At 50.5% G+C, this 12,173-nt stretch overlaps 1 protein-coding gene across 1 annotated transcript in view; it reads right to left on the reverse strand.

The window, feature by feature from the left end:
- Nucleotides 1-12,173, reverse strand: part of LOC125546571 (glyceraldehyde-3-phosphate dehydrogenase 1, cytosolic-like) — a 56,567-nt gene that overhangs the window by 25,797 nt on the left and 18,597 nt on the right. The window contains exon 2 of the mRNA XM_087514699.1: nt 3,483-3,616. Within this exon, the coding sequence (XP_087370825.1) occupies nt 3,483-3,616 (134 nt within the window). The remainder of the gene's footprint in view (nt 1-3,482; nt 3,617-12,173) is intronic.

Below are 12,173 nucleotides of genomic sequence, written 5' to 3' on the forward strand. Positions count from 1 at the left end.
CTTAGAATCGGGACTTCAAAGACGTTTTGAACGTCATGGACCATATGAGATGTTCCAGGAGTTGAAGTTAATATTTCAAGCAAATACCCGAGTTGAGAGATATGAAGTCTCCAACAAGTTCTATAGCTAAAAGATGGAGGAGAATAACTCAAGCAGTGAGCATGTGCTCAGATTGTCTGGGTACTACAATCGCTTGAATCAAGTGGGAGTTAATCTTCCAGATAAGATAGTGATTGACAGAATTCTCTAGTCACCATCACCAAGTTAGTAGAACTTCGTGATGAACTATGATATGCAAGGGATAGCGGAAACGATTCCCAAGCTCTTCGTAATGTTGAAATCAACGAAGGTGGAAATCAAGAAAAATATCAAGTGTTGATGGTAGACAAGACCACTGGTTTCAAGAAAAGGGCAAAGGGAAGAAGGGGAACTTCAAGAAGAACGGCAAGCAAGTCGCTGCTCAATTGAAGAAGCCCAAGTCTGGTCCTAAGCCTGAGACTAAGTGCTTCTACTGCAAAGGGACTGGTCACTGGAAGCGGAACTGCCCCAAGTATTTGGCGGATAAGAAGGATGGCAAAGTGAACAAAGGTATATTTGATATACGGATTATTGATGTGTATTTTACTAGTATTCGTAGCAAGCCCCCGGTATTTGATACTGGTTCAGTTGCTAAGAGTAGTAACCCGAAACGGGAGTTGCAGAATGAACAAAGACTAGTTAAGGGTGAAGTGACGATGTGTGTTGGAAGTGGTTCCAAGATTGATATGATCATCATCGCACACTCCCTATACTTTCGGGATTAGTGTTGAACCTAAATAAGTGTTATTTGGTGTTTGCATTGAGCATGAATATGATTTGATCATGTTTATTGCAATACGGTTATTCATTTAAGTAAGAGAATAAATTGTTGTTCTGTTTACATATATGGTTACACACCTAATGAAAATGGTTCGTTGGATCTCGATCACAGTGATACACATATTCATAATATTGAAACCAAAAGATGCAAAGTTAATAATGATAGTGCAACTTATTTGTGGCACTGCCGTTTAGGTCATATTGGTGTAAAGCGCATGAAGAAACTCCATGCTGATGGACTTTTAGAATCACTTGATTATGAATCAGTTGATGCTTGCGAACCATGCCTCATGGGCAAGATGACTAAGACTCCGTTCTCCGGAACAATGCAGCAAGCAACAGATTTGTTGGAAATCATGCATACTGATGTATGTGGTCCGATGAATATTGAAGCTCGCGGCGGGTATGATTATTTTCTGATCTTCACAGATGATTTGAGCAGATATGAGTATATCTACTTGATGAAACACAAGTCTGAAATATTTGAAAAGTTCAAAGAATTTCAGAGTGAAGTGGAGAATCATCGTAACAAAATAAAAGTTTCTACGATATGATCGCAGAAGTAAAATATTTGAGTTACGAGTTTGGCCTTCAGTTAAAACAATGTGAAATAGTTTCACTACTCACGCCACCTGGAACACCACAGTGTAATGGTGTGTCCGAATGTCGTAACCGTGCTTTATTAGATATGGTGCAATCTATGACGTCTCTTACTGATTTACCGCCATCGGTTTGGGGTTATGCATTAGAGACAGCTACATTCACGTTAAATAGGGCACCACATAAATCCGTTGAGACGACACCGTATGAACTATGGTTTGGCAGGAAACCTAAGCTGCCGTTTCTTAAAGTTTGAGGTTGCAATGCTTATGTGAAAAAGTTTTGTCGGTGTACAAAAAGAGGGGTACACTTTTTGTACCCCTATAACTGTGCACGGGCAGTCTGAGCCGCGGATACCACCACACCAAGCAAGGCAAGGGAGGTGAGCCAGGGTAAGACCGAAGCTCAAGAGAACTATAACGACGCCAAGGCCAAGACCACGAAGAGCAAAGGGGACGAAGCAGACTCCCCCGGCAAGATCCTTGCCGGGAGACAGTTTTAGTAACCCCGGCAAGACCCTTGCCACGGCAAATCGCCCCGCGCCTACGGAGCAAATCACCCTTGAGTCCACTGCCCCCAAAGGGCAAGGATTTGGGAGACATCCCCGTGGCGGCATGCAGATCTTTGTGAAGACATTCAAGATCAGATACGCACTAAGGAGACAACAACCCTTGGCGGGATCCCAGCCGAGGAAGACCACAAGGCCCCCGGCAAGCGCCTTACCGGGGATGACAGCAGGCGCCTCGGCAAGACCCTTGCCGGGGCCCCGACAAGGCCCTTGACGAGGCCCCGGCAAGGCCCTTGCCGAGGACACCCGCAGGGCCACCATCAGGCCCACGCCGACTAAACCTCCACCGCCGTTCGCATGCAGCTGCTGACCCAACCAGCTGGGCAGGCACCTGCGTGGCGGCATGCAGATCTTCGTGAAGACCCACCCTTGCGCCACCTCAGCTACCTGCCTACCTACATGGCATCACATGCGTCGCTGGCCAGGGCGCGTGTCGACACAAGAAGGAGCAGCGACGGATGAGACAGGTCTCTCCCCGTCCCCGATAAAGCAAGGACACCTAAGCAAGACGCATTAAATGCGCCTTGTCATGTAATGCGAGGGATAACCTCGCATCACTGCACCCTTTCCACCTCCTGTGTGCCACTGTGGCAACCCCTTTTTCTATAAAAGGAGGCCCGAGGCGACCAGGAGAAGGATTCGGCTTTTTGGAGCTCCTCACGCCCCATAGCTAGCTCAAGAACATAGATATACAATCCACCAAAAGCAGGAGTAGGGTTTTACGCATCCTCGCGGCCCGAACCTGGATAAACGAACCGTGTGCTATCTGTTTGATCCGCTCTTCTCATGGCCCCGCGCCCCGCTAAACACAGTAGGGATTCTTGTGATCCCATAGGTGTCGTTCCCACCGACATCTTTGGGGTAGGCATTCGATGCTATGGTGTTGACCTTGTCGGGTTTGCAGGAGGGGAGCGGCTGCAGGAGGAGCCACAGAGGGCTACCCCCAACACACCACCCCCATCGACTACGCCGCCGCGAGGGGCGTCCCCAGCAAGGGCATCAAGCACGGAGCCCACACCCATAGAGGAAGAGGGGAACTTGGGCGCTGGTGACTCTGCCATGATGCAGAGATGCTGGCGGGGAGGGGACTTCTGCTTCACAGCCTGGCACTGGTGAGTCGCCTGTCCTCCATCTCTGTTTTCCCTTATTCTTTTTCTTGGCTTCAATGCTCCCATTACTACCCAGACCCTCCTTCAATAGGTATGGAGGACGTGGATACTGTTGTTGGGAATATTGCTGAGGAGGCCGCCGCGGAGGCCGACAGGATTGCCACCGAGGAGACCGCCAGGGATGCTGACGAGGTCGCCGCTGATGAGGCCGCCAAGGATGCTGCCGAGGACACCGCTGCGAGGGCCGCCAAGGCGACCGGCGAGGTTTCTGCCGAGGGTGCCAATGGTGGGCCTGCCGGGGAAGCCGGCAAGGCCACTGCCGAGGAAGAGGTGGTTGACGAACTTACGCTGGGGGCTGTGCCGGGGGCTGTTGTCCGGGCTGCTTAGCACCACCAGTGGCGACTTTGAAGCACTGGCCGGGGGCTGGCTGCCCGCCAAGGCCTTGGCCCTCTTCACTCTCTGGGCCAACGTCTCTGCATCCCTGCAAAAGCAAAAACGGATCAAGATGAGTGACTTAATTCAGAGGAATGGAAATGGCAGTAAGGAACGGAGTACTTACTCGTCATCTATCTCCTCTTCCTCCACCACTTTCCCTTTCCTCTTCGGGCTGAGAGGCCTGAGATCAAAAGTGACTTCCGCGTCAACATCCGAGTCGACATCTGCCGAAGGAGGCGAAGACGGCGGGGTTTGTGCGCGCCCAGATGAGGAAGGGGCTGTTGTCTTCTTCTTCTCAGCGGCCTTCGTCAGCCTCTTGGCTGCCGTGGCCCTCGTGTGACGCCCAGACCCCTCCAGGGTCAATTGAGGCCGCGTAGCCCTGCCGGGCCGGACCGGCTCGCCGGAGCCAGCCCGCCGCAGGACTCGCCCTCTTCCCCTGGTTGGCGTCGAGCCCGCCGCCACGTCCTCCTCCTCCTCCGACGACTCGTCGGCCGCGTCTTCGACTAGAGGAGCTCCAGTGTCGGCGCTGCTGACCTCCTCGGTGGCCACCGCCCACCGGGTGAGCTCCTCTTCCTCCGCAGCCGTTGCAGCCTTGTCCTCCACACCCCCGGCGCTGCCGGCCTCCATGGCAAGCTGTGCCTCCCTCGCCCTAGTGGCGATGTAGTCCAGCTCTGCCTGGGTGGTGTCCATGACAAGCCACCGCTCGGCGTCAGCATTGACATACACCTCGATCAAGGTGTCAAAGAATTGCTGCACATCAGCATCCTTCGGCTCCTTCCAGCTCGGGACAGGGCCATGCGCATTACAGTCTGGCATCATAGCGATGATCTCAGACCGACGTGAATTATTGCACAACGGGACCACCCCCGCTGGCAACTTGAAAAACGGCCCCTTGATGGCCTTGCCAACCTTTGCGGCAGCCCTCGCGGCCTTGCCGGTCCGTTCGACCTCGCCGTCGCAACCCACATCAAGCTGGAAAAGCCGCTGGCAGAAGTGGGCATGCGCCATCACTGTGAAGTTGTGATCGAGGCCGGGGCGGAGTCGCATAATGTCAGCCGGATTCGTAAAGAGCCAAGCTGGCCTCCCCTTGTTGTGCAACGGGGTGATCCGGCGGCGAATGAAGTCCGCCCCGATCATCTCAAGGGTGAGTCCGGCCAGGGTGAGCCGGAGAATCCTAATAGTGGCAACAGTGAGCCTTCCGTCGGCGGCGTTGACATTGCTCCAATCGCTGCCACGGACCGGCGGCACTCGGCGGACCTTGCAGAATTCCGGCGGGTCTTCATCCTCAATCCAGCACCACCGGCCATGCCATTCCTCCCACCTCTTCTTCACGGCACCGTCTGGGTACGCCCCCTTGGATCTTGGGATCCAAGTGATGCAACCAGAGACGGCACCTCCCGGCTGGATCCGAGGGAAGAAATAATGGCGGAACAGCGCCGTGTTGGGCTGCACCCCGGCAAAGCCTTCGCAAAGATGCGCGAAGAAAGCCATGCACGCCACCGCATTCGGAGTAAAATCCAAGAGGCGAAAGCCAAAGGTGTGCATAATGTCGCAGAAGAAATCGGAGAAAGGGTGGCATAACCCGCAAGAAAGATAATCGACGAAAAAGGGATACCGATTTGGGGCAGGATCGGGGAAAGCAGCAGGAATGATGTGCGTCGCGGGGTGTCCCGAATTCTCTCCCCGTCTTCGCTCCCCATAGGGGCCTGAAGGAGGCCCGGAGCTCATGAACATCAACCCTCGAGGGGATGAAAAAGGCGGACTTCGTCCGGTCCCCCGACAGCGCGCTCTCTGGCGGCTCCACAGTCCCAGCGCCCTTAGCCACCCCCTTGCCCTTGACGGATTTAGGCGCCATGGCGGCCAAGAAGTTTAGAGGGCTGGGAAGGGGGATGGCGAGGAAACGACGGCGGGCGACGGCGGAAGCTTAGGAAGGAAGGAAGAGAGGAAATGATGGCTCTGAGATTGGAAAAGGCACGAGGAAAGAGGAGAAAGTGAGCAGCGCGCCCGCGGTTATTCCTTTTTTATGGGGGAAAACACGGGCCGCCTCCTTTCACATTAACTATGGTGTGACGCATGCCCGCGGGAACCAACCCCACGCATGCTGCCCACGTCACACGCACCTCCCCACGCCGCGCCACGCGCGGGAGTCGTGGGAAGCGCAGCGCGCGAAGAATCTTACCGCGGTAAAAACCGCCCCGCCTGCCTGCGCACCGTTTTTGGGCCTAGCCCAACAACGTGTTGCGCTTATGTGTGGCCCAGGCCCGGGGGCTCCTATCGGTGTACAAAAAGAGGGGTACACTTTTTGTACCCCTATAACTGTGCACGGGCAGTCTAAGCCGCGGATACCACCACACCAAGCAAGGCAAGGGAGGTGAGCCAGGGTAAGACCGAAGCTCAAGAGAACTAGAATGACGCCAAGGCCAAGACCACGAAGAGCAAAGGGACGAAGCAGACTCCCCCGGCAAGATCCTTGCCGGGAGACAGTTTTAGCAACCCCGGCAAGACCCTTGCCGCAGCAACTCACCCCGCGCCTACGGAGCAAATCACCCTTGAGTCCACTGCCCCCAAAGGGCAAGGATTCGGGAGACATCCTCGTGGCGGCATGCAGATCTTTGTGAAGACATTCAAGATCAGATACGCACTAAGGAGACAACAACCCTTGGCGAGATCCCAGCCGAGGAAGACCACAAGGCCCCCGGCAAGCGCCTTGCCGGGGATGACAGCAGGCGCCTCGGCAAGACCCTTGCTGGGGCCCCAGCAAGGCCCTTGCCGAGGACACCTGCAGGGCCACCATCAGGCCCACGCCGACTAAACCTCCACCGCCGTTTGCATGCAGCTGCCGACCCAACCAGCTGGGCAGGCACCTGCGTGGCGGCATGCAGATCTTCGTGAAGACCCACCCTTGCGCCACCTCAGCTGCCTGCCTACCTACATGGCATCATAGGCGTCGCTGGCCAGGGCGCGTGTCGACACAAGAAGGAGCAGCGACGGACGAGACAGGTCTCTCCCCCGTCCCCGATAAAGCAAGGACACCTAAGCAAGACGCATTAAATGTGCCTTGTCATGTAATGCGAGGGATACCTCACATCACTGTACCTTTCCACCTCCTGTGTGCCACTGTGGCAACCCCTTTTTCTATAAAAGGAGGCCCGAGGTGACCAGGAGAAGGATTCGGCTTTTTGGAGCTCCTCACGCCCCATAGCTAGCTCAAGAACACAGATATACAATCCACCAAAAGCGGGAGTAGGGTTTTACGCATCCTCGTGGCCCGAACCTGGATAAACGAACTGTGTGCTACCTGTTAGATCCGCTCTTCTCACGACCCCGCGCCCCGCTAACCGTAGTAGGGATTCTTGTGATCCCATAGGTGTCATTCCCACCGACAAGTTTCAACCTGATAAGCTCAAACCCAAATCGGAGAAGTGCGTCTTCATAGGATACCCAAACGAAAATGTTGGGTACACCTTCCATCACAGATCCGAAGGCAAGATATTCGTTGCTGAGAATGGATCCTTTCTAGAGAAGGAGTTTCTCTCAAAAGAAGTGAGTGGGAGGAATATTTTAGAATATTGGCATGGAACAATCAAAAATTATAGATACGACGGAGACGTATCAGAGGGCCAACAGGGGGCCCACGAGGCAGGGGGGCGCGCCCCCACCCTCGTGGACAGGTGGAGGCCCCCTTGACGTATTTCTTCCGCTCAGTATTTTTTATTATTGCCAAAAATAACTTTCATGGAGTTTCAGGACTTTTCGAGTTGTGCAGAATAGGTCTCTAATATTTGCTCCTTTTCCAGCCAAGAATTCCAGCTGCCGGCATTCTCCCTCCTTATGTAAACCTTGTAAAATAAGAGAGAATAGGCATAAGTATTGTTACATAATGTGTAATAACAGCCCATAATGCAATAAATATCGATATAAAAGCATGATGCAAAATGGACGTATCAACTCCCCGAAGCTTAGACCTCGCTTGTCCTCAAGCGAAAGCCGATAACGATAAATATGTCCACATGTTTAGAGGTAGATGTGTCGAGAAATTAATATACGGACATGAGGGCATCATGATTATTCTCATAACAACAACATATATGGATATTGTCATATGATTTCTTATGCTTAAGTAATAATCTATTCACAATGCGAAGTATGAATCAGAAACTTTATTGAGAACTAACAAACTATAATCTCAGTCATTGAAGCAATTGTAATTTATCATAACATGAGAAGGAATCCATGTCAGAGCTTTCTAGCAAGTCCACATACTCAACTATCATTTAGTCTTTCATAATTGCTAACACTCACGCAATACTTGTGGTTACAGAGTTTTAATCGGACACAGAGAAAGATAGGGGCTTATAGTTTCGCCTCCCAACCTTTTACCTCAAGGGTAATGTCAACAATAATAGTTCATGCTAACCCACATCCAGTTATATATATATCAGGATCTTTCCAACATCCTGTGATTGCCAAAGGATAAAATGTAAAAAGGAAAGGTGAAGATCACCATGACTCTTGCATAAGGTAGAAGATAATAGTAAGAGATAGGCCCTTCGCAGAGGGAAGCAGAGGTTGCCATGCGCTTTCAGTGTTGGATGCACAAAATCTTAATGCGAAAGAACGTCACTTTATATTGCCACTTGTGATATGAACCTTTATTATGCAGTCCGTCGCTTTTATTTCTTCCACATCACAAGATCGTATAAAGCTTATTTCCTCCACACCTATCAATCATACATATTTATAGAGCAATTTTTATTGCTTGCACCGATGACAACTTACTTGAAGGATCTTACTCAATCCATAGGTAGATATGGTGGACTCTCATGGCAAAACTGGTTTAAGGGTTTTTGGAAGCACAAGTAGTATCTCTACTTGGTGCAAAGAATTTGGCTAGCATGATGGGGAAAGGCAACCTCAACATGTTGGATGATCCATGACAATATACTTTATCTCAGATATAAGAAAACATAACCCATTACGTTGTCTTCCTTGTCCAACATCAACTCTTTAGCATGTCATATTTTAATGAGTGCTCCCAATCATAAAAGATGTCCAAGATAGTATATTTATATGTGAAAACTCTCTTTCTTTATTACTTATTATTAATTGCAATGATGACAAGGCTATGTTTGTCAACTCTCAACAATTTTTAATCATCATACTCTTTCTATGTGAAGTCATTACTCTCAATAAGATTAATATGATCTCTTTATTTCTTTTTATTCTTTTCTCTTTTCTTTTATTCACTCAAGATCATGGCAAAATAATCAAGCCCTTGACTCAACACTAATCTTTATTATATATAGCTCACGGACTCGATTACAGAGAAAGATTATAAAGCAAAACTAAAACTAGATCATACCAAAACTTTATTCTACTAGATCAAGATACTACTAATAGGAACGAACTAAGAAAATGGTAAAGGTAGGAGATGTGGTTGTGATACGATACCGGGGCACCTCCCCCAAGCTTGGCAGTTGCCAAGGGGAGTACCCATACCCATGTGATTATGTCTCCTTTTTCGGTGATGGTGTAATATTCTTGGCGATGATGCCCCTCAGGATACGATTCTCCTCCTCGAGCTTATTGACTTGCTGCTTGAGGTCCATTATTTCCTTACGAAGCTTTCCTGTAACGGTTAAAGCTCCTCGCACCCAAGGGTGTTGCATAGCTGCGGCAGAACAAGTGACACTCTTCTTCATATTTTCATAAGAAAGAAATCTAACATTGGAAGGGATAACCGAGTTTGGAATAGCTGAACTCTGTAGTTCCCTCATCGTGAATCCAGCTCGGAAGCGAGAAGTGACTTCTTGATCCTCCTCCATGACATCTATCCTCATTGAGGGAGTCCTGGATTAGGGGGTATCCGGACAGCCAGATTATATCCTTTGGCCGGACTGTTGGACTATGGAGAGACAAGATTGAAGACTTCGTCCCGTGTCCGGATGGGACTCTCCTTGGCGTGGAAGGCAAGCTTGGAAATACAGATATGTAGATCTCCTTCCTTGTAACCGACTCTGTGTAACCCTAGCCCCCTCCGGTGTCTATATAAACCAGAGGGTTTTAGTCTGTAGGACAACATACAATCATACCATAGGCTAGCTTCTAGGGTTTAGCCTCTCTGATCTCATGGTAGAACAACTCTTGTACTACTCATATTATCAAGAATAATCAAGCAGGACGTAGGGTTTTACCTCCATCAAGAGGGCCCGAACCTGGGTAAAACATCGTGTCCCCTGCCTCCTGTTACCATCCGCCTTAGACGCATAGTTCGGGACCCCCTACCCGAGATCCACCAGTTTTGACACCGACATTGGTGCTTTCATTGAGAGTTCCACTGTGCCATTGCCGTAAGGAAGGATGCCTCGTCTCGTTGTTAAAAACAACATTACCGCCGGGGGAGCCCTGGCTGTCGGCCAAACTCTCCGGCTAGGCAGTTTCATCATGACCGCCCGTTCGGCCGCTGCACCGACGATGACTTCTCAGGTCATCAAAAACAACCTCCACGTCGGCTCGGAATTTTCCGAGCAGATGGATCCAATGGAGCTCTCTTCCCTAAACGAGCTCTTGGATCGTATCGCCGCCCTAGGGGTCGCTACAGACTATGATCGGATTGGGCTTAAACCCGATCAAAGGGAGATTAACTCTCCACCGGTCACCCATCATATTGCGGTGGTGGAGGAACAATGCGACGATTCTTCCTCTATCTTGAGGACTAACTATGTCCGGATTCCTGAACTCTCCAAGCCGGATACCCGTTTATGGGAGAACATCACCCAAGCCCTGAACCTAGAGTCAGGTAGCGGGCCAGAATTATCGGGCAACATCTCGGAATCCAAACTTCCAAGATCGGAAACTCCTCGGCCCCTGGGTCTCAGATCGGGTAGGGGTTCGGACTCAAATCCACCCACCCACCCAGACATAAACGATCTTTCCCACATCAGGCAAGAGCCCCATGAAACAGTACATCATTATTGGGCCAGATTCCTCCTTGTGATGAATAAGGTTAAGGACTGTCGCGAGGAAGACACAGTCTCATTTCTCTGCAATAATTGCATGGACAAGGGAATCCTTAACGCCTTAAGTCGCCGTGACATATCACGCTTCGCTGACTTGGCGTCCATAGTACGAAAGTACTGTGCAATGGAAAGCGCCTGGAAAACCGAAATGAAATTTTGGGATAATCCGGCTCGGAATATACACCCAGTCCGAAGTAAAAGGGTGCACTGTCATAAGACACCCAAGTTAGTTACAAAGAAACAAAAACCCTCTATAGGGCATGGAACCGTACTGGAGGGATGGCTCAACGGCCCCTACAAAATTCATAGTACAGCGGATACCACACCAACACACATCCTTAGAGCATGTTGGGTACTCCGGCAGGTGGCCAAAAGTGGTGAGGATCTTCTCATCCCAAATACCACAGAGCATCATCCCGTGGATAACAATACGATATTATCAGTCTTTGAAACCTTCGCATCAAATAATAGGCGCAAGCGAACACTCCGCAGCCTCGCCGAAATCTGCCACGTGGCAGCAATGAATCCATGGAGTGACACGGATATTACCTTCAATGCCAGTGACGAACCTAAATTCCGAACAGCCCGAGCACCAGCTGCACTGGTCCTCAGTCCAATTGTGGACGGCTTTTGACTCACCAAAGTACTCATGGTCGGCGGCAGTGGATTGAACCTCATCTATGAGGAAACTCTTCAAAAAATGGAAATAGACTGGAACCGCATTGAGCAAAGCAGCACAACCTTCAGAGGAATCATCCCCAGATGGGAAGCACGCTGTGTTGAGAAAATCACACTAGATGTGGTATTCGGCATGCCAGAGAACTATAGGTCCGAAGAAATTACATTCCAAGTGGCCCCGTTCAGTAGTGGATACCACGCCCTTTTAGGATGGGAGGCGTTCACAATATTCCAAGCCATACCCCATTATGGGTACATGAAGCTCAAAATGCCCGGGCCCAACGGAATCATCACTCTCGCTAGTGATCCGGACACAACACTCCGCGCCGAAAACAAAACAGCCGCATTGGCCCTCGAGGCATTGTCCGAAGCCCTTTCGGCCGAGGAGTTAGCTGCGCTACGCTCCACAGTGGACAGGGATGACGTGATACTTGACAAGAGATCCGAGTCCACCTCTTTTAAACCAGCAGATAAAATAGTCAAATTCCAAGTCCACCCAATGGACCCTACAAAAACAGCCTCCATCGGGGCACAGCTAAATCCCGCCGTGGACGCCGCACTACGAGAGTTCCTACGCGTGAGTTGGGACATATTCGCCTGGCACCCCTCAGACATGCCAGGAATCCCACGCAGGCTGGCCGAGCACAGCCTCAATATTCTAAAGGGATTCAAGCCGGTCAAGCAGAGTCTTCGGCGTTTCTCTGAACCTAAGAGACAAGCTATGGGAGAAGAACTAGCCAAGTTATTAGAGGCCGGATTCATTAGAGAAATAAAACACCCGAACTGGATAGCAAACCTGGTGATGGTACCAAAGAAGGACAAATCCTGGAGCCTGTGTGTCGATTTTAAGGACCTCAACAAGGCCTGCCCAAAGGATCCCTTCCCCCTTCCCCGCATTGATCAAAT

The sequence above is a fragment of the Triticum urartu genome, chromosome 3A (genome assembly GCF_056163025.1).
Source record: "Triticum urartu cultivar PI428250 chromosome 3A, HENAU_Tu73, whole genome shotgun sequence".
NCBI lineage: Eukaryota > Viridiplantae > Streptophyta > Magnoliopsida > Poales > Poaceae > Triticum > Triticum urartu.